The sequence below is a fragment of the Lytechinus variegatus genome, chromosome 3 (genome assembly GCF_018143015.1).
Source record: "Lytechinus variegatus isolate NC3 chromosome 3, Lvar_3.0, whole genome shotgun sequence".
NCBI lineage: Eukaryota > Metazoa > Echinodermata > Echinoidea > Temnopleuroida > Toxopneustidae > Lytechinus > Lytechinus variegatus.
The window spans coordinates 64,864,355-64,888,780 of NC_054742.1; the positions used below are offsets into that span (position 1 = coordinate 64,864,355).

The 24,426-nt window shown below is 35.9% G+C and overlaps 1 protein-coding gene across 1 annotated transcript in view; it reads right to left on the reverse strand.

Annotated features, from left to right (window-relative positions):
- Positions 1–2,251: 2,251 nt before the first annotated feature.
- Positions 2,252–24,426, reverse strand: part of LOC121412118 (plexin-B-like) — a 57,634-nt gene continuing 35,459 nt past the window's right edge. The window contains 18 exon segments of the mRNA XM_041605024.1: positions 2,252–6,009; positions 6,889–6,966; positions 8,569–8,709; positions 9,058–9,205; positions 9,812–9,975; positions 10,454–10,543; positions 10,807–10,895; positions 11,432–11,537; positions 12,031–12,140; positions 12,517–12,670; positions 13,074–13,220; positions 16,818–16,884; positions 17,852–17,929; positions 18,799–18,817; positions 18,820–18,863; positions 19,619–19,740; positions 20,246–20,388; positions 22,786–23,014. Coding sequence (XP_041460958.1) covers positions 5,983–6,009; positions 6,889–6,966; positions 8,569–8,709; positions 9,058–9,205; positions 9,812–9,975; positions 10,454–10,543; positions 10,807–10,895; positions 11,432–11,537; positions 12,031–12,140; positions 12,517–12,670; positions 13,074–13,220; positions 16,818–16,884; positions 17,852–17,929; positions 18,799–18,817; positions 18,820–18,863; positions 19,619–19,740; positions 20,246–20,388; positions 22,786–23,014 — 1,956 coding nt within the window. The 3' untranslated portion in view covers positions 2,252–5,982.

Sequence of the window (24,426 nt, forward strand, 5' to 3'; positions counted from 1 at the left end):
GCACATCTTGGCTGGTATGCAAATGAGGAGACTATGACGTCATCAATTCACTATTTCTTTTGTATTTTATATAAAATATGAAATATTCTAATTTTTTTCCCAATTGTCAAGTGATACAATGATTAATTCTTCCCTGAACATGTGGAATTAGCATTGTTTAATTAATACTATATGGTTCAGTCAAGTTGGTCCTTATTGTCAAATCTATAAAAAATGAAAAAATGTTTAATTCAAACAACAAAAAACAAAAGAAATAGTGAGTGATGGACATCATTGACTGACTCACCAAGTTGCGAATATCACTGTTTCGTGAAAAATAAGCGAAACTTTAAAATATCATAACTTTCTTATTTTACATCCGATTTTGATCAAATTTTCAGCAATATGCCAGTTTGATTTTTCGCCCTTTATTCAAGACAGCATTTTTCTGGGGTGAACTTGACCTTTAATTTTACATCCAATCATTTATATAATCATAGAATGCCTTTAAATAGAATACATTTGAATGGAATCAATCGAATGATGATCAATGGATTCAAACAAGGCAAAAGCGATTTTGTGTCTCGCCCACTTATGAAAATAACCAGAAATATCGTAATTTGCGAGGGCACGCAACATGACCTGAAAATGACGATTGAACTTACCATGTGACCTACGACTGCAGCATAACATGCATGTCGCCTAAGTACATCTACCATCCAAGTTTTGTTCAAAAGTGACTTACGGTTGCGGAGTTAGGTGTCATAAGAGAGTCTTGCATGTAAACTTTAACGTTGACCTGAAAATGACCTTTGACCTTACCATGTGACCTCCAACTGCAAGCATAACATGCAGGTCCCCCAGAGTCCATCTACCATCCAAGTTTGGTTGAAAAGTGACTAATGGTTGCGGAGTTAGGTGTCGTAAGAGAGTCTTGCATGTAAACTTTAATGTTGACCTGAAAATTACCTTTGACCTTACCATGTGACCTCTGACTGCAGCATAACATGCAGGTCCCCCGAGTCCATCTACCATCCAAGTTGGGTTGAAAAGTGACTTACGGTTGCGGAGTTAGGTGTCATAAGAGAGTCTTGCATGTAAACTTTAACGTTGACCTGAAAATGACCTTTGACCTTACCATGTGACCTCCGACTGCAGCCTAACATGCAGGTCCCCAAGTCCATCCACCATCCAGGTTTGGTTGAAAAGTGACTTACGGTTGCGGAGTTAGGTGTCATAAGAGAGTCTTGCATGTAAACTTTTACGTTGACCTGAAAACACATTTGACCTTACCATGTGACCTCCGACTGCAGCATAACATGCAGGTCCCCCCAAGTCCATCTACCATCCAAGTTTGGTTGAAAAGTGACTTACGGTTGCGGAGTTAGGTGTCATAAGAGAGTCTTGCATGTAAACTTTAACGTTGACCTGAAAATGACCTTTGACCTTACCATGTGACCTCCGACTGCAGCCTAACATGCAGGTCCCCAAGTCCATCCACCATCCAGGTTTGGTTGAAAAGTGACTTACGGTTGCGGAGTTAGGTGTCATAAGAGAGTCTTGCATGTAAACTTTAACGTTGACCTGAAAACACATTTGACCTTACCATGTGACCTCCGACTGCAGCATAACATGCAGGTCCCCCCAAGTCCATCTACCATCCAAGTTTGGATGAAAAGTGACTAATGGTTGCGGAGTTAGGTGTCGTAAGAGAGTCTTGCATGTAAACTTTAACGTTGACCTGAAAATGACCTTTGACCTTACCATGTGACCTCTGACTGCAGCATAACATGCAGGTCCCACAAGTCCATCTACCATCCAACTTTGGTTGAAAAGTGACCTACGGTCGTGGAGTTATGTGTCATTAGATTTATGACGGACGGACGACATTTGGAACCCTAAGTCTCGCCTTCACCCCTGGTGGGCGAGACAATAAAATCATTCAAAAAAAAAATCTATTGTTTGAATGAGATCTATGGAAAAGCGAGAATTGAATTCAATCATTTACATAAAATAATTTGTATGTAGAAAATTGAATGATGATCACTGGATTGAATTCAGTCATGCAATCATTCAGTTGATATTATTAGGAATGAATGGATGAGATTCATTCAGATGGAATTTCTTCTTAAAAAGTAAAGATTTGTATTTAATTAATTTAATTGTATCTAATATTTTTGTCACAAAATGGTTTAGTTTGTTCAAATCCACAGTGTGAACATCTCATTCTTACAAATACATAATACTTCACACACAAAGAATGGTATGCGTCTGCGATTAGGAATAGCATTTATTCAATTGTAAAGTTTAAAGAAGCAACCTTCTTAAAAAATGCGTCAATGATAAAAATTTCTCACAATAGAAAAACAGAATATATACATGTTATTTGCATGGAAGATTATTTAGCAAGTACAAATCTGAGTAATGCATTTTTTTGGATCAACCAAAATATTACATATTAATATATTATCATGTTTTGAAAAATTCTTTACATGTAATGATCAACATATCTGTCCCATATGCATTCAAACTATAAAGAAATTATCAAAATAATAGAAATGTATACATCAGGAAGAACACTCTGTAATTACATCCAGATGAGTAAAACAACCCGAGATTCAATGAATTTTAATCCTGGGCTATTACGCAATAATGATATCTGATTTAATTACACTGCTTAAAAGTATGAAAGATAGATAATGCTGTCATAAGAAAATCATGACACTCTTGGTGATAACAAATTTTATCATCACCAACCCATTCATGTTTCCATTAATATAATGTTCATTTGTCCACTTTGCAAAAAACACACTTTATTATTCTTTTTTTTACACATGATCTTATATTTACAAATGCATTGCAGTTTAAGTCAACAATGTGTTATATTAAATTGCATAATTTATTTGAGGTTGTAAATAAAACAACAGACAAAATATTTAATCAAAATATTTTTTAGATAATGAAAATCTATTCAAACTGGTGGATAGCCCAAAATCTATCATGTCGAAGTAGTGAAAAGCCAGCAAAATGAGCAAATCATATTTTACTGTTACTATATTGGAGCTTGCTGATGTGTTATTTTCATATATCTGGCATTTCATCCCAAGTGCTCACTCAAGAACACTTTGGAAAGATCCTTGCTTGAAATTCACTTCTGGAAGTAAATCAAAAATTGTTTCTGTTTTTGAAGCACATTACTAATAACTCCAGAGGACTTACACATGATAGGAATGGGTGCAGATGAGATCTTCAATGGTTGGCTCTACAACTGGCATCAAACTTTCTTATAACCCATAGCCTACAGGATAAAAACGGTTTGTGAACAAAGTCTATGGGAATCAGAGAACTCCATAATGAACAGATATTTTTTTTTTCCAGTTGTATCATTCAACAGACACTGAATTACTACATGTACATCTGCTTAATATACATAGCTATCACATTGCCCTAATTTTTAATGTCATTACTTTTTGTTATTTTATTTATTCATCAACCACTTGTTTGACAGAACAATCAATCAACAAAATGCTGTTAACTGTAGGAGACCATTAGGGACTGCTCATTACCAATCTGCATCTGTTTGAGTGGTGTGCAAATGAAAAACGTAATGACTTATTCAAACAAATGTGATAGATAAAAGGTACGAGTTTGAATAGGTAATAGATTTGAACAAACTATCATTCTCAAAAGAATTTCATAAGTTTGTGTATGATGTTTCGAATATGCATGTATCGACAACAATAATCAAATTGAAATCAAACGAGTTTATGACTTTGTAGGGGTAATTTGGCAACACTTGTAAAGAAATTAAAACTTAACATATCTAACAAGAATAAAGGACACAAATGCATGATATATAATATCCAGGTTAAACAAAGTCATTGTCAATCTCTGGTCTGACTACATGAAGCCTTCGAACTGGAGATGTCTTAATGTATACCAGGGTTGATGCAATAGATAAGGTGCTCCCATTTGTTTAAAATGTAAACCCATCCAACCCAAAACAAACATCTACAATCAATTCATAGATCTTAATATCTGTAACTTGTTAAGACATGAAAAACTGCATAAAAGCACTAAAAGAAAATACAATCAAGATTAATATCCCAATACACACACAATGACATGAAAAGTAAAAAAAAATTGAGTTGTTTAAGAGTGTGATTGTATGACAGTTCATGATACAATATAGAGTAAACTCCTTGATAGGTCAACATACCATTCATTGACAAGAGCCGCAAGGAACACATTTGTTATAATCAAGGTTTTAATGTCAGTGTCACAATTTAACATAATTTCAAAATATCCATTCGTTTTCACAAATATCCAATTAATCACAATTAAAAGTTAAATGATAATTTCATACTTCCTAGGAATATGCACATGTGAAAAAATGGACAATATATGCATTTATATTATACATTTATAGAAAAAATAAGCAGCTGTGGCCTTCTACATGTTCAGTATAGTATGTCATTACTACATTAAGTACAAAAAAGGATATGTTGGCAATGAACATTAATGAAATAAAGATGCTTACGACATTAACAACTTTATATTTAACATCATTAAAATTTAGTACTGGAAAATTGTAGTTTATCAAACAAAATCATCATTAAAGCTTCAAAATGTATGTTATTGAGCTTTGAAATAATGTATATCTCATAAAGCATAAAAGAACAATAGTACAAAGTACACAAATTAGAAAAAAATTGTATTACATTGGAACATAGTCTGAATGGAATGAAATATAAAAAAAATAATGGAAGAAAATACTTAAAAGTAAAAATGATATAAGAGAATCATATTACATCTAAATATAGTCCCTGTGGACTTTGATATAAAATAACCACACCAAGAATTATCGGACATTTCAGTATATATCATTTTATAGCATTGCATAAAGAGACAATTGCATTTTTAACAATAAATTCATGAATTCATTATTTCAATATATTTGCAAAATTTTCATATTCCATTAAATCCATAACATACATCATTCAAATGTGGTTAAAACTTCGACAAACCTGATTTTTTTAAACAAATGGCCATAATTAAAAAATTGCTTAAACTTGATCATCAGATATCTTGCGATGCCATTTTTTAGGAGTGAACATATATATGTTTCTCTCTTTATTCAAACATCAGATCATTAGGCCAACAGACTTTCTGTCCATGTCTCTTTAAGTTGTATCATTACAAAAACAGTCCAAATTAAACTTTTCTTTCATGCAAAACAGATGCAGTTGCTGTTAAGAGGATTAATCAAATTAAATACATCCCAGCCAATCACGGCCCTTCTTTGGATGGAATACTCCTCAGGGTGTGGAGGATGAGCTTGAATTGTGAATGGATTAATCTTATTCATAATACCCGGGAGGCCTTTCACAAGATTAAGTATGACTTAGAGTTGCACTTAAATTTCAGTTGCGTGCGGAATATATCACATCGCATCATTGGTCAGATAATGCGCACGAGACACCCTATATTGCGCATCCATCAATCGGATTATGCTTTTAATAGCATATGCCCGTTGGATATGAAGCAAAACCGTAGGTCACACTTTACTCTTAGTGAAACACCCCAAGGACAATACTGCCATACTTTGCAAAGAGGAAGCAAGTTACAAAAGAATAATTTGTTATAAATGAGCAATGTGTGTTCGTCATCTACATGGGCATCAATGCAATTTAACAGCATATTTTCTTCGATATCTTTCCATAGAATGATAATTTCTTCCCCAAATTTTGCCTGAATGTGCAACAGACAGATGGCAATCCAGAAACAACAATAACTCAAATTTGACTAATGTGTCACTTGCTTCCTTTTGCCAAAGTCGGGCATAATGAAATATACATGTCAACATTTAGGAGTCATCACTTCTGAATGGAAGAAAGAAGAAATATTTGCGATTAACAGCAGAGGTGTTACTTTTCTTTCTTTAATAAACAAACAACGACCAACGGCAGCTGATAACTGGAAGGAAGCTGCATTTGGTCCGGCTCACAAAAGTTCTGTAATTGAATCAAGCTGTGAAAGGAGATAGAAGAAAAATCTTAACAATGGCATCATAAACAGCATAATATGGTGGCTTTTTTCAAAGAAAAATTTGAACATCATAGAGAAATTTAACATGATAAAAGGAAACTTTCTTCAAATATATGGAATCTGTAGATACTGAATTGAATCAGAAAAAATAATATGAAGACATATCAAAAACAAAACAAACAACGACTAGGAAAACCTATCAAGAGACATCATTAAAAGATTTGCCTCAATGTATCTGGTTAACAGAAAAGTCCTTACATTCGTGGATAGAAACTAATTTTGAACTGGGTATATATTAGAAATATATAAACTCTTGCATACAAATCTACTTTTGAATAGCTGCAATTCTTTGACAATATTTTGGCAAATACATGTACATGTATAAACGTAAATTGAAACAAAATAACAAAATACATTTGAAAATAATCTACGGTAATCATTGAAATCCAAACAAAATAAGATATGATTTTTATTGAACAAAATATGAAGGATGAGAAAAAAATTAGAGGGAAAGCTTATTTTGTGCTGATTGTGAAATTAGAAGTCAGAGAAAGTACATGACAAAGAAAATCTGCCCTAAAAATTTCAGATCTATAAAGAGCAGAAAACATTTCAGATCTAGTCATATAAGGCATTGCAGAAATACGGTATATTTTCTTCCAGTCGCATAATACAAAGTCACAAAATTTGGCACGTTTTATTAGCAGAGCACTATGCTTTCTTCTTCCAACTAACAAACACAGATACCATAAAGAGACATAGTTAGAAATATCATAAATTGTAGATATCAGTATGGTTAAAGAATTGCTGATCAACAAAAAAATGTGATTACTACTCATTTAAAACAATTTCATCACTCACTAAACCACCAGCATCGTTATGTGTGAAGTCATAGAGCAACTTTAGGGTTCCAACACGGCTGAAAAGGCCAGCGAATTCCTGAAGATAAAATGATAAAACAATTTTAGATATCTCCTGAGCAAAATAACACCCATCCGCTCCCCTGATATTGGAAGTAAACAAAATGCTATTTTTGTTGTAAAGTAATACAAACTAAACAAAAACAGCCTTATACTGCTCTTGACTATACTGTGCGTATCAAAAAAAAGTTTACACTTTGAAAAAGTCCTGGGAATTAAAAAATACACAACACGTGGGTAATTTTTTCACATATAATCTTGGGTTTGGGTCTCATCTATCAAATGAAAGTAAAAGTTTTGTCAAAATGTTACACTTGAGTGAGCACTGTCCATTTCTGTAAAGCTCGCAGAAATCTGTTTGCGCAGAAATGCTCGTTTTCATGCTGTGTCAAGTCGAAAGGACGAAATCAAACTGACACTAAAAAAGATTTATCATACATTTCCCTTGCACTTTTAGTCAATTGGAATAGAACGAATGCATTCAAGCATTTTGTGACAATTTTGCCACCCAAATTGAAATTTCAACACTCAATAAGCACAACCTTTACCCTATTTGTGCCAGCTGGATCTAAGGACATAACTGAATCTGAACAAAAGTTTATATCAGACATCTCCAGCATTTTTTCACTAAGTTTTTATCATTGAAAGTTGGTTTACATTTCATTTTTCATTTAATACTTGTTTCTCCACACTTTTCCCAAGCTTAGCAATGACTAACAAAATGAAAATCAAGCTTAAGCCATTCCATGTAAATCACAGCTCAGTGGCCTCGGTCTGTGGGGGAGTGGGGTGGGGCAAAATGCACTCTTCAAAGTGTTTTGTGCAAGGAAACAAGTCAAACAATGTAGAAGATATCTTCAAATCACTTTTACTAGCTAAATTCCATGTGTTCTTCATGATTAAGGACAACTTTTATTCGCATAACTATTTCAAATTTCTGCGCAAATCATTTTTCACTAACTTTTCAAAAGTAAGTGGTGCTCACTCAAGCGGAAATATTTTTCGACAGTTATATCGTCATTTGCTTTAATGGACCTGTACCAATGTTAAAATGTGGAACAATCTTCAGGATATTACAAATGTATAATACTACAGGATCTTTTCAAAGTGTAAACTTTTTTTGATACGCACTGTATAAAGATCTAATTGGAAATTTACATATTTAAAATCTCCCAAATTTCGGCATTTGTAATTAGCAGTCGATATTAACGGTTTTTGCTCAGAGATGTATGGAGGATGCAAGAGGAGAGTCAATTTATTATCAAATGCCCATAAAAAAAAAAGAACAATTTAAAAAATCTTCGTGTAAAATTGGTGAAACAGCAGTTTCATCCTAGTTTCCGAGATGATAAAAAATTGTGAAAGGATCATTTGTCAAAAATCAAGGGTTAAACTGCCGTTTTGATTCACCTGTTTTCGACAAAGACTTCTTTGCTGTTCTTTGTCATGGTAGGCATTCAAAAATACATCTACTCTGTCTCTGTTCTTGAATCCCAAGTACATCGCTGAGCAAAAAGTACCTCCTGTCTTGGACCCAACCAAATATCTCACTCAAGTAAAATGTCAGACATGATCAAAGAATTGAACTGAATAAAGGCCCTAGAATGTCACAAAGACGTACCTCTCCAAGTCTTCTGTATTCACCCTGCATCTCGGATGATGTAGGTACAGGAAGGGCAGCTAGGCTCACATAGTAATCACTGATAGTTTTGATGTACTTTGGTAGATCCTTAACAAACAGTACTCGGTTTAGGGAGGAGTCCTGGATGAGAGATCATGACAAAAAGAAAGATAATGATTACGAAGTGAAAAAAAAATCACATCATGAACATGTTCTCTCCTTCATTCTTTTTCAATATAGAAATATGGTAAAGACACAACTGTCACTCTATATGTTTTATTGACAACAGATGATAGAAATAATCATTATCAGTAAACCAAGTCTAAATATACAAATATTTAAATATAAAAAGAAAATAAATATTCAAATATCAAAATAAAATAATTAAGAATTAAAAGGACTCATAATATCACAATGAGAAAGAAAGATTATTTTTTTTTTACTAATAGAGGACAAAAATTAATTAAAGAAATGTATAGGCTATCTTACCTGATTCTTTTCTGGTATGATCTTCTTACATGCATTGTCTAGCATGTTAGCTAAGACCGAAACACTTTGATCGGCAGATCTGGATTGACGCATGTCAAAGATGTATGCCGGATGAGTCAGAGTAGTCACCCAGTAATGCTGAGGAAGGCTATAATACAAGTAATTATTACTCATAACTGGTTTGTGGACAAATCAAATACATTCCATAAATGGCAAAATCAAAACTCACATTACTTGCATTGAAAATCAAGCACACTTGCATGTTTTGTGGGTTGTGAAGCGTTTACTGTTCAAGGGATGCAGGGAACAATTGGAAGAAACTGAATTCTAAATTTCAGATACCAGTAATTATAAGCAACTGTAAAATTTCATCACAAATGATTCATATGACTAGCTTACAGTAATAGTGCTAAATACATTAAATAGTGGTAATTTGGTACTTGGAAAGTTGTAAAAATACTAATACTCGTGTGTTGGAAAGTTGTGATCATTACCATAAATTGAGATAATGAAAAAGGTAGAACTATTTTCATGCTTTAGGGAGGCTAAAGATTTGGAAGAAAAGAACTGGGTGAATTGTCAACTGCACTCGGCCTAGTTCTGAATCAGGAAACTTTCAAAATTTTCAAATAATGACCCATGTGACCTTCGACCTCATCTAAAAATTCAATCAATATATTCAATTGCGCCCAAAGGCATTCATGATCAAACAATGAAGTTAATCTTATTGAATAAGAAGTTTTGAACACCTCACCTGTTACTCTTCCAGGCTTCTGAATAGTCTTGAGGGTTATCGTTGCAGTAAGTAGAAGCCATTTTATCATAGAAAGCAAAGAGATTCCTGATGGTAACAGGCGTTTGTTCTGGTTTCTCAAATAATGTTTTCAAGAACTCGTTCAGGAATGGCTCAATAGTTTTCTATTATTTGAACAAAAATTGGAACATGATTATTCAATCATCGACATATCTACAAAAGATTACATTTTGACAATTTCTAGTTAATGTGTTACAATCATCCAAAGCATGTTTTTATTGTTAACAGCTCTGTCCGTGTCGCACAAGCTCCTTCAGTTCTAAGATTTCCTCTGTTTTTTGGAAGCCAATGTTCTGCAATTGTACACAGTGCACACGAATATTAGCTCATATGAGCTGTTTTGCACAGAACATTTCCTTCTCTCAACCTAACATGACACAGTCCAGGCTGTGGGTTTTAAACGATTCTTCAAGAATCATTCAATGCATTTCATCTCATTATTCATATATTAATCTTCAAGAATTATTCTATGCATATCATCACACTATTTATATAATGATCTTCAAGAATTATTCAATGCATTTCATCTCATTATTCATATATGCGTCAGAAATGAAGAAGAGTTGCGATAAAGATTCAAACCTTTGTCACAAGCAAATGAGGTGCAGAGAACTCCTTGTCTAGTTTGGTCTTGGATGGATTACCATTGGCCTGTAACTGATCTTCTGGTATCTATATTTAAAAAAAAATAAATAAACATACATCATATACAAGTATTACTTCTATAAAAATATACGGGAATAAAAATGAAATCTTGCAATACTTCATGAAAATATTTCTCATTGCACTATCAGACCAACTGAACTTCTCATAAACAGGAGAAATAAAAAATCCAAGAGGATTATGCAGTAAAGATATCAAGAAAATTGGGAAATCATGAAAAGAAGCTCAGAATTGGTAAAAACTTCATACTAATTCCCGACGTGAATATTTACCAGATGAGCGATTTGGAAACCTGTTTCTAACTGCGTCTGTACTCTGGTGTAGTCTCTGTTCCGCACATCACTGTTCTCTTTATGATCATCTAAAAATATCAAAGTTATATAAAGAAATAAAGGAAAGAGAGACAGGCTAATGACAAGACCACTCAAGAATAAACAAAATTATCAATGTACGACATGACAGAAAAAAAAATAGTACTATAAATGTTGAACTACACATATTACACACACATACACGATCTCATTGCTTGCACCAATAAGTACTCATTCTCAAGAGTAACATAGTCCAGACACAAAACTGCTGTAGAAAACCCTCTCCAGTAGAGTTTGGACATGTGACTAGGGCCAAGGCCAAGGCTGGCAGAATGTGGCAACGTGCAAATGGTGAGCCTTTCTTGTGCTGTATGAGATATCCCAAGTGTAACTGATTTAGCACCTTATAAAATGTTTCAGTCAGGCCAAAAGTGATACATAACTTAAGAACAGCTTTATGGAGCACCTGACTAAGCACAATGCCTTGGGTAGACCGTGAATACTATTGGATATAGTACTTCTTCAGAGTTTAAGGGGTTCCTGAGCAGTACACTGCATGGCACATTTTTTTTTAATTGCTACTCACAAATGTAAAATGACTTTGATCCAGGTGATACCGGTGTATAGTTTCCTTTGTCTTCTTCAAGGTTGGCAACTTTATTGATCAGTGCCATCCGACAATCATTGGTCACCTGTGTCCATAAGAATATAGTCAAATGCAATTTGTTGATTAGAATGGGTCAGCAGTGTGAATTTAAAGTAGGAAAATCTGCAAGAAGTCAATGAATACAACTTTGTGAATTTTTATTCATAACATATATTGTAAGGTTACAATCTACCATCTCTTCTGAAATCATTAGCTGAGAAATGAAGTACAACATGATACATGCCTCAGATAAGGGAGCACATCCTTTGTCTTCTTTTTGAAAGAATTTGCATTTTAACATGTTTTAATATTTTTTACACCCATAACAAAATCCAAAATTATAAATGCAGTGCTAACTTAATTTATCCAAAATGTAGTAATTGAGGGATGTTTAACATTGCAGCATCAGGACAAAATTTGCATGCAAATTCCATTATATACATTCCTGATGGTGTTATGTTGCTCATAAACTCTACCTGCTCATAAATAACAAAAATAAAGAAAAATTGCAAATGCTGATTTCCCTTGGATGCGCTTACCCCAACACTCTGGAGCGTATTGACTTGTACAATCACAGATCTATCTCTGGGTGTGTTGTATTCATCCTGATCACGTAAGATTCTCTGTTCTCCACCAGGATGGTACCACACTGAGGAAAAAAAAGAAGAAAAATTTTACCAACTCCTTCCTTTTGAATTTTTAGTATTGATATCTAATCATTAACAAAATCTTCATATATTTTCAGTTTGAGATACTTAAAATTACACACTGAATTTTTTTCCAAAATAGTAATCTCTTTTGCAAATTACCCATTCCCAATTTACTACATCTTCCAAAATATAGTAATTCACTTATCCAAATAAAAAACTGATTGTTTAAAATTGACTTTAAACTCACTTAGAATGAATTCATGGGCTCTACTCTCTATTGCAACTTATCCATCCTCACTTTACTACATCTTCATAAATATGGCAATTCATTGATCCGAATAAAAAACTGATTGCTTAAATTGATTTTAAACTCACTTAGATCCAATTCATGGGCTCTACTCTGCTTGACAAAGTGTTGTCTTCTGTAAGCTGCATCCAGTATCTTCTGTTTGGTTTGAGTGATGCAGTCTGTGCTCAGAACCTTCACATAGTACTCATGCTGCCCATTGGCTCCAAGAACAGACAGTGTCTGGGTAAAAATACATAACAAAATCTTTGTTAAATTTTTGTGAAAGAAAAAGCTAAAATAGGAGAAAACCAATGAAATAGTGTACCTAACAGTTCACATATCACAGTGAATGGATATTTTACAATATACCTGTAGTCTAATACAAATGATCATTAAGGTTTGTGAAGCATAAATTTTTTAATTTTATCGTCCCCAACCAATGAAAGTTGTCTGTATTAGTCTAATACTATTGAAATAATTGTTAATGATCACTTTTAATAATGAATAATTCTGTAAATAATAATAATGAAACATAGACTATTGAGCTTTGTAAACACGACACAATGCTACCTGGATCCTCTTTTCTCACTCCAACCCTTCCCAATATACAAAGAGTTCATCAAATGAAGTAAATTTAAATTACCATTTCTTCAAACGGAACGTCTTCTTCAAGGAGGCGGTCAAAGTTGAGAGAGAAATATGACTGCCCAGTGATGATGTCGATGGGCCCTTTCTCTACTTGGATCTTGATCGACTGGTACAACAGGTACAGTTCCTTAGCAACATTTTTCTAGAATAAAAATACAGAAGAAATAGAAATCATATAAAAAAAACAACTTAAGACATGTATGTAACAAGGACGTGGATTTTCAGTACAATTTTAACTGAATGAGTATAAAATAGAATCTTTATCCAACTTCCACTGTGTGAGTTTACATTATAGTTTGGAAATGATTACCGATAACTGCACACACATCCACATGCATACTCTTACCAAGCACCAAAACTTCAACTACACACACTCAAGCTATCCCTACACACTCCCTCAAAACACATACTCGTACCAAGGTTCTCAGCTTGCACCCATCTACAGTCATATTAACAAACCTCATAGCTTGACCCATACCCACACACTCAAATAATCCCCATGCAAGCACCCACAAACCCATACACATAAGTAGTTGCAATGCTTGCATCTACACCCACAAACTAATGCCAATCCTCAGCAAACAAAACCCTTGCAAGCACCCACAAAACCCACACTCATATGAACGAGCCCAACAGCTTGCACCTACACCCACACACTCAAACAAAACCCTCACAAGCACCCACAAAACCCACACTCATATAAACAAGCCTCACAGCTTGCACCTACACCCACACACTCAAACAAAACCCTCACAAGCACCCACAAAACCCACACTCATATAAACAAGACTCACAGCTTGCACCTACACCCACACACCCACACTCATAAAACAAGCCTCAATTCTTGCATCTACACCCACACACTCAGACGAAACCTTTGCTACCAACCATAAAACCCACACTCATAAAAAATGGCTCTCAGCTTGCACCTACACCCACACACTCAAACAAAACCCTCGCAAGCACCCACAAAACCCACACTCATACAAACAAGCCTCAATGCTTGCATCTACACCCACACACGCAAACAAAACCCTTGCTACCAACCATGAAACCCACTCACATAAAAATGCCTCACAGCTTGCACCTACACCCACATACTCAAACAGTAGCCTTGCAAGCACCCACAAACCCACACTTATATAAACAAGCCTCACAGCTTGCACCTACACCCACACACTCAACCAAAACCCTTCCAAGCACCCACAAACCCACACTCATACAAAAAGCCTCAATGCTTGCATCTACACCCACACACTCAAATGAAACCCTTGCTACCAACCATAAAACCAACACTCACATAAAAATGCCTCACACCTTGCACACTCAAACCGTAGCCTTGCAAGCACCCACAAACCCACACTTATATAAACAAGCCTCACAGCTTCCACCCACACCCACACACTCAAACAAAACCCTTGCAAGCACCCACAAACCCACACTCATACAAAAAGCCTCAATGATTGCATCTACACCCACACACTCAAATGAAACCCTTGCTACCAACCATAAAACCCAGTCACATAAAAATGCCTCACACCTTGCACCTACACCACACACTCAAACCGTAGCCTTGCAACATCCCACAAACCCACACTTATATAAACAAGCCTCACAGCTTGCACCTACAAACACACACTCAGAAATCCTTGCTTTCACACACAAAACCCAAACTCATATAAACAAGCTTAACAGCCTGCCCCTACAACTACCTATATACTGAAATCATCCCCTTGCAAGAGCCCACAAACCCACACTTATATAAACAAGGCTCACAGCTTGTAGCTTCACACAATCACTTCACAATCACCTGCAAACCCACACTAATAAGCCTTACAGCTTGCACTTACAAACACACACTCAGAAATCCTTGCTTTCACACACAAAACCCAAACTCATACAAACAAGCCTCAATGCTTGCATCTACACCCACACACGCAAACAAAACCCTTGCTACCAACCATGAAACCCACTCACATAAAAATGCCTCACAGCTTGCACCTACACCCACATACTCAAACAGTAGCCTTGCAAGTACCCACAAACCCACACTTATATAAACAAGCCTCACAGCTTGCACCTACACCCACACACTCAAACAAAACCCTTCCAAGCACCCACAAACCCACACTCATACAAACAAGCCTCAATGCTTGCATCTACACCCACACACTCAAATGAAACCCTTGCTACCAACCATAAAACCTGCACTCACATAAAAATGCCTCACACCTTGCACACTCAAACCGTAGCCTTGCAAGCACCCACAAACCCACACTTATATAAACAAGCCTCACAGCTTCCACCCACACCCACACACTCAACCAAAACCCTTGCAAGCATCAACAAACCCACACTCATTCAAAAAGCCTCAATGCTTACATCTACACCCACACACTCAAATGAAACCCTTGCAACCAACCATAAAACCAACACTCACATAAAATTGCCTCACAGCTTGCACCTACACCACACACTCAAACCGTAGCCTTGCAACATCCCACAAACCCACACTTATATAAACAAGCCTCACAGCTTGCACCTACAAACACACACTCAGAAATCCTTGCTTTCACACACAAAACCCAAACTCATATAAACAAGCTTAACAGCCTGCCCCTACAACTACCTATATACTGAAATCATCCCCTTGCAAGAGCCCACAAACCCACACTTATATAAACAAGACTCACAGCTTGTAGCTTCACACAATCACTTCACAATCACCTGCAAACCCACACTAATAAGCCTTACAGCTTGCACTTACAAACACACACTCAGAAATCCTTGCTTTCACACACAAAACCCAAACTCATATAAACAAGCCTCACAGTTTGCACCTGCACCCACACACTCAAACAATCCCCATTCAAGCACCCACAAACCCACACTTATACAAAGAAGCCTTACAGCTTGTAGCTTCACACAATCACTTCACAATCACCTGCAAAACCACACTAATAAGCCTTACAGCTTGCACTTACACCTGCACACTCAAACAATCCACTTTTAAGCACCCACTAACCCACACTCATAACAAGCAAGCACAGCTTGACCTACACCCACATGCTTACAAAATCACCTCACAATCACCACGAACCCACACTCTTAATTAAACTCAATGCTTGCATCTACACCCACTCACTCAAACAAAACCCTGGCAAACACAAACAAATACAACCCTCAAATAAACAAGCATCACAGATTGCACCTATGCACACACACTCAAACAATCGCCCCGCAAGCACCCAAAAAACCCATACAAACCCAACAGCTTGACCTTCACCGACACACTCAAAAATCCCCTTGCAAGCACCCACAAACCCACACTAATACAAAGAAGCCTTACAGCTTGTAGCTACACACACACAAACACGCCCAATCAATTACTTCACAATCACCCGCAAACCCACACAAATAAGCCTTACAGCTTGCACTTACACCCACACACTCAAAAAATCCCCTTTTAAGCACCCACAAACCCACACTCATAACAAGCAAGCTTTGCAGCTTGTATCTACACCCTCACACTCAAACAATCACCTCAGCTCACCCACACACCTAGACTAATACCAATCATCATAGCTTGTACCTACACCCACACAATCAATCACCTGACAAATACACACTCATAACATAATACTCCTTACAGCTTGTACCTACACACACACACAAATATTCAAACAATCACAGGCTAGTCCACACTAATAAACCTTACAGCTTGCACATGCTTACATACCTTCAGATAGTGGTACATACAGAGAGAAAGCCAGTTGGCAAGTAGCTTCTCGACAATCGTTTCAGTCCTGTGACCAAAATATAAAGAAACGATTAACAAAATAGTGACTACTGTATGCAAATGCATATCTATAGATGTTTGAAACAGAAATATGGCACAATATCATTGCTGTGGATCATCATCATCAAAATGATAAGTATTTCTTTTATCTTATATCTAAAGCAGATTATTAATAAAATGAGCTGAGTTCTTGAAAGCTAATTACATAACCCAAAACTGGAAAGATGCTATTGCCTCAACAAAGCACAGAGAGGACCAAGAGCTATAATTTCTATGGAAGCTTTCTTACTTGGTCAAGTAGAGGCCATCGCACACCTTATGACCTGATCGGTCTATGACTCGTTTGCGACTGAGTGAAGGGAAATGTGATGCCACAGCTCTTGTCAGCTTATAAATTGCAGACAGGTCATAGACAAATCTCAAGGAAAATTGTAAGGATTTGACATGTTGATTCTTATAACTGGATTGCAAGCTCATTCTTACTTCCAGCCAATCAGACAGCACAGTTGCACTTAAATACTGAAGCATACATGATATGCAACACGCATACGCAGTAGTAAGCATCATTTTCTCAGTTGCTATGGCAAAAATAAAAAAGTACATGCATGATTCGCAGACCAGTCGGGTCGTAAGGTGTGCGGCGGCCTTTAAATGAACCACTATGAGCACAGGTACAAAAAATTTTTACCAGTTCATGATAACACTAAGCATAGGAGGCTTTGCATATAGTAAATAGATATCAAAATCCATGATCTATAGAGTTCATCAGTCCAAAAGATGTTAATTACACCCATCATATACTTCCCCCAACTACAAAAGTCCTGTTACTAACTAGCCTGTACCGACATGGCTAGAATTAACTATTACAAATGAAGCAAATTAAATATTTCTTTGTCCTTATTGGAACTTTACTAATAAAATAGCCCAATGCTCAAGGAGAAATCATTCACAATATGATATAACTCTTTATTTACCTCCGGAAGAGAGACTTAAGTTGTCTGCCAGCATCTGCTGCCTCACTGATTTGACTTTCTAACAATTTCTTGAGGATCCTTCAAAGTAAAACAATTTAGAAGTAAAAATACTTTTATATTATCACACTTAGGTCAAAGTAAATGAGTCAAGAAATCTTTCACATTTTAATTTTTCAATAAGCTTAAATGTTGAGTACCAGTGGACACACTTACACCAGGTATCAAAATCAAACAAACAGAATGCTCAGCTTTTTAAAAAAAACAAGCCAAAGTAAAAGTACTTTTATATTATCACACTTAAGTCAAAGTAGATGAGTGAAGAAATCTTTCATTTTTTTTATTTTTCAATAAGCTTAAATGTTGAGCACCACTTGAAACACTTGGGCTATGTATCAATGTTCTCATTACAGATGGTTAGTGTGGTGATGGAAGATTTCTTGTAAATTCTGCATCCATTTTTCCTCTCTGTATCAGTGAAAATAACATGTGTAGCCATGTTTTACTGAAACCAATGTATACATGAGGTGGAAAATATAAATATATTTTGTTAGCTAGTTCAGCATACAAATGGAATTTTGGAGGTGAATCAAAATTAAGAAAAAATGGAAGGATGGTATCTTCATAATTATATGATGTTTCAGTTAACCTACTCATAATGGTTTATTTGTATTATTCATAATATTCAAAGATACGTCTATGATAAAGTGATTTTATACATTTTAGAACAAGTGGGTCTGTTTTAATATTCACTGTAATAAAGGCAAAAAGTGCAATTTTATATTTAATAGTAGTCCATATTATTATTATTTTTTATGTGTAGCTAAACAAGTAGTAGTAATGTTCAATACTGTCATAGAATACAGAATAATTTTCATTATCTTAAAAGGTTTCTATTTCACTGAAATTCCACACTGAAATTAGATCCATTGACTTTCAAGAGTACTTACATGGTGAAGTAGTCAAATTTCCTTCAGACACCAGAACAACTGTAATCAATGATGCAATGTTGACTCTAAAAATAACAAGAATGTTAACAAGTTTATTTAATTTCTATGTTTTATTCTTACTCATTGGTTTATCCTTTCTGTGTTCATAATCTCTTCCCAATTTATTTTACCTTTATTGAATAAGATACATGGATAGAATAACATATCTGTTTACCAGGGTAATAGATTTTAAGAAAGTAGTTACTTTTGCTCTGATTCAAGCAATACACATTACTTTAGGAGTAATGCCGAAAATTTGTTAAACAAACAATACACATTACATTATCCAAATATAAACATAGAAAATGTTGTTTTTATCAAAAACATAACAAACGGTTATTCGACAAACAACATGAAAGCTCCAATAATTAGATAACCTTGACAACCTACAGTACAATGTATTCAATTTTCTCCTCTTTGACATAACAGGGCAAACACAAGAACCAGCTAACAAAAATACAGTGTATTCTATTTCAAATACTCTGTTGAAATGTATATGTCTAAAGCATCTTCCTTGTAGGAAGCTGACACTTACGAATCTATCAAAATGCATTATTAAATATATCAAAATGAAAGGTTCGCAGTTGCGGATTCACTCTGTTAAAGTCACTTATACAACCATAGTACATTTATTGAATTTCAAAAGTTCTATTTCCTCAAGCTACACAGCCTCTTTTAGTTTTCAGCTAAAGAAAAATGAAAAATTACTTATATAGTCACATAGTCACTAAAAGTATGTATTTAAAAATACCAATATATTGGAAATGAGTTGCATATCTACCTGTCTCTTCTATGCGATTTCCTCCTTTCTTCTAACTCTTCAATATATTTGATAAGGAAATCAGGGTTGTTTAGCTGCCTAGAGAATGTAATCATAGCTCGTTCAAGATCTTGATCCATGTACTATATACAAAAATAAAGATATTTGTTTAAAGAAATATCATAATATTTGTACAGTCAAACTGTCTTAGTTTTGTCTGCCTTTTTTTCAAATTCCTTGCCTTATTATTGCTGGACTTGTTATTACTATGGGGTTGTTTTTGCTATTTATTGGAACTGAAAAATAATGAAATAGAAATGATAGTTAAATACTGTATAACTCTTTAGACAAACTCATCAAATTCATGAACAACACATGATATTGAAAAGTTTATCCGGTAGCTTTAACAATATTGCTATGACTATTTCCTATAGATTTGCTGAATGGGGTGCTTTCCTGTTAATTTCACACTTCTTCTGAACTTCAATTCTTTTTGTAAAATGTCTGTATTTATTATACATCAGTGAATGGCACGTTGCCTATATAGGGATAATAGATTTTCCAATTTCAAATTTAATCTTTCGTTTCCTAATAGCAAAAATTTTGATTTGATAACAAAAAGGAAAGATGATTAACACCCAGACTGACCTCTGGATCAGATGTAGCAGGTAGGATGTCTAGACCAGCAAAAAGCATGTTTCTGGCATAATCTTGGGTGTTCACAAATGGGATACCTAGATCTCGAACCTGATCTTCAACTTCTGTCATATCAACCTGCAAGTTGTGGTACGCTGAAATATAGTTATGAAAAAGAACATTTCAAATAAGTGAAAGAAATTGAGACTCTCTATACCATGGATTCTCAATTGGTGGCGCGCGCGCCACTTGTGGCGCACCGAGCCTTGCGGAGTGGCGCTTGGGAGCCGGTATGAAAAAAAGTCAAAATAAGGAAAAATTGGTTAGAAAAAATCTACCAGTAACCTGGAAATAAGGATTTGGTGATCATTTTAATACAAAGAGAAAACAAAAACTCTTTTCTTGACACTTAAATGCTCATTGATTTCCTCAAATTTTGTCCAATTTAGTACTCGATAACCCCTATTATGGAGGATCGAGGGTTTTCTCTTTTTTATTTATTCTATGCTGTACAAAGTTTATGTGCCACACGAGCCCGGCACACAAGTAATTTGAAAACCCCGTTTGTAGGATTTCTATTTCAACGGCGAGAAATTTTACATTTCCAGAGTATATGTTTTGGTTAAGAGTTAAACATCAAATAATATGATATCCAACGAATATCCTGATCATAAAGATTATGAATTTGGGACATAACAAGCAGAAACTTTTTTTCCGGAGCCGATTAAAATCCGAAGTTGTAAAAGTGAAATACATATATGCTCCCGGGGGGGGGGGGCACTCGACCAAAAAAGTGGTAGGGGTGTGCCGCGGGCGAGACAAAAAACGGGGGCCTTGGAGCGGGCTTATTGTAAAAAGGAGGGTCCTCGGAACGGGCTTCTGAACTACAATTTTGTGAAAACGGGGGTCCTTGGAACGGATCGCCAGCGTGTGAGTACGTGCATATGCACCCCTATGGAACGGGCATCTGTGTATGATGCAGCCGCAGCGCGGCCTCCACCGGCTGCGCTCGGAGAGACGATGGTCGGACAGCGCTCGGCGGCCGCTTTTCACCAAAATTGCAGATCAATGCAACCGGAACGGCGTAACGAAAAATATGCGAAGCTTTGGAGCGGATTTCTTTCTTCTTTTTTCTCGATAAGAACAAAATGCTATGCCTTGGAGCGGCTTTCTTTGTTTTTTTTCTCAATAAGACAAAAATGCTATGCCTTGGAACGGAAATTTGGGTGTAAAAATGGGGGTCCCCTCCGCGGCACATACCCACTATGCATTATATACTGAGTGCCCCCCCCCGGGTATGTGCTCAGATGTATTGCCTGCATGCACTCTTGCTTAACACGAACTGAGTGAATGATACCGCACGTGAGTTGTAGAGAGAGGGGGCAGTTTGGGGCGTTAGTGCAGTGCAACGCCTAATTTTCAGCCCTTGCAAAATCGGGGAACGTAACTTCAACCACTGGCGTACAGATGGGGGCCCCCCAAGTGTTTAACGGCCAAGAAAAAAAAGGAGAAAAGGAACATTGTATTGTTTTCTTATTATTATGTCAAAATATAGATTTTTGTATCGAAAAAATCAATATTTTTGCTTTAGCTGCCATATCTAGCCCCCTCATTTTTTTTTTTTACTCAAAACGCCACTTGCTTCAGCCAATAGATCAGAACAGCCTGAACTAGTTGATATGTTGTGAACAGGTCACTGGTCATTTTTCTTTTAATGTTAATATTGTGTACTTTGTTGGCATTTGTATTTCTTCTGTTGATATTAATTAGAGCCCCTCTTATAAGGCCTTAGATTCCACAACTTCTGGGGGCTCTGGCCCCTCGACCCCCACCATGGGGCCTCTGGACCCCCTCCGCTGATACATTGCTGGTTTGTGTAATGGATAGTGGAGCATTACAGATTCTCAACAAGAAATGTGGCGCTTCAAAAAAAGTAATTGAGAAAGGCTGCTCTATACCATGAGCTATGCCAAGCTTCAAATCTGTGCAAACCTTGCATTTTCCATGGTACTTCAGACCCTGACATGTTCACAAACAAAAACTCAGTGCACTACATTACAACTCATGTGTATCTAGTTATAAATAATAAGCAACCATAGCATATGATCACTTCTTATGATGTAACCTGATAAAATGAACTTGGAAAATGACTCTTGAAGTTTAATTGTGGATAAAATAACTGCTAACGTATGCAAGACCAAAAAGGTCAAAATAAGGTTCACCTACAAAGTTGGTCAATATGTGTAGAAACATTAAAAATATATCACCCAGAACTTATTAGATAAAAAGTTATGTCATTTTCATCTTGACGAACTTAGATTTTTTTGTGTAAGTTGAGATAAAAGACATTCCTAATATCAAATTGCCTGAAGCTTACTCTACCATGGAGTCACCATGCCCACTTTCCCAATAAAATTACTGTATATGGGTTGTTCTTAACCTGTTGAATACTGATTCCCCCCACCCCTAATTTCCATTGCTTGTTACAGACCTTTTGATTTCCATGAAGTGACTGGTTCATAATGCCCACATGGCCCTGATATACTATTTACCTTCTTCTGCACGATTCTGAATCTTTTTCTCAAGAAGTTCCAACTCTTCGACTTGTTCATCAATAGCTCTTTGTCTTCGTTTGACCAAGATCTTTCCAACGACACCCATGACAATGAGGATTAGCACCAGAGACCCAACAGAAGCTCCAACTATGATTCCAATTGGGGCTCCAGGACTTGATGTGTATCTTACAAAGCCAGGGTAAAATATAAGATTCCCATGCCTCACCTGAATAAAAGAAATTTAAATGATAAACATTATATTTAGGTTACTAATCTTCATTTCAAAGGTTCATGATGAAAGAAAAAAGATATTTTGAAAGTGGCAACTAGATGACCAATAATTTTTGTTTGCTGAGTGAGCAAGATTTGGACATTGAAAATTAAGTTAACTGAAATTATAGTTTTATTTATAAGAATAAGCAAATTCATTAAAATCATGTTTATTGTCATTGAAAGGGATGCTACTAGATGTCCTCCAAAAACCCTGAAATTTTTAGCAGGGGACATCGCATGGTAGGCAGTGGAGAGGCAGCGGTGATTCTAACCCGTCCTGAGACCAGACAGATCGCCCGGACAATCACACTGTTTTGGTTCTTCATTTTTGCTTTTGTTTGTGTGTCTTTCAAAAGTGGCTTCTTACCTTGTTGTGATCAATGAATTTAAAAACAAGGTTTAAAAGACTGACCGTAGTTGTTGGGTGCTGCTTCTAGCACGCCTAATTTTCAAATGAACATCTTTTGTTGCATGTTCATGCAAACACTTTCTTGCCAGCTGAAGCATACTTCAGTTGCTTGATGCATCAAATACACAAAGCAACACCGGGTTGGTTTACATGTATCTTGCGAACATATTCCGAGATAAAATATGAAAATTAAACGAGAACTTACCGTTTGAAGTTTAATAAGAGGAGGAGATTACGTGTATGAGAGAGCCTGTTACTGTGCATGCGCCAATTTTCGTAGAGTAGAAGGCGATTGTGAATAAATTTTTGGAGAACTGATTTAGTGTTTGAAGTACATGGGAGGGTGAGGAGGGACGTAATCTCCTCTTATTTCTAATAAAATATCAATTAAACTTCAAACGGTTAGTTCTCGTTTAATTTTCATATTTTACTACGTAATATCGTATGAGATTACGTGTATGAGATTTTAAAGCAACACTGTCGCCTTCTAGTAAAACAGGAGTCATATTCATGACACATACCACTCTTAAGGAATAAAGCAGGACTATCTTGTAGACTACTGGCTTAGGATGGCCTGAGAGAAGGTCCTTCCACTATCCACTGGTTTATCATAGAAAGTCTTGAAAGTCCTTTCATTTGACCAGCCTGCTTGGCTTAGTATAGCTGATACTGGCAAGTCATTGTTCTTTGCTGCCGACGTTGAAGCCGCTCTAGTAGAGTGGGCCTTGTACCTGGCTGTATCAATGCCTGCTGAACTCAGTACATATTTTAACCATCTGGAAATTGTCTGAGCTGAAACCCTTTTGTGTGGCTTCTTAAAACTGATGAACAATCTCTGTTCATTTTTTCTGATTGGTCTAGTCAGCTTCAAGTAGTACTTTAAGTATCTTACAACACAAAGTCTCTTATCTTGGGGATAAGCTTCCAGAGTTACAGATGTATCTAGATTACCTGGT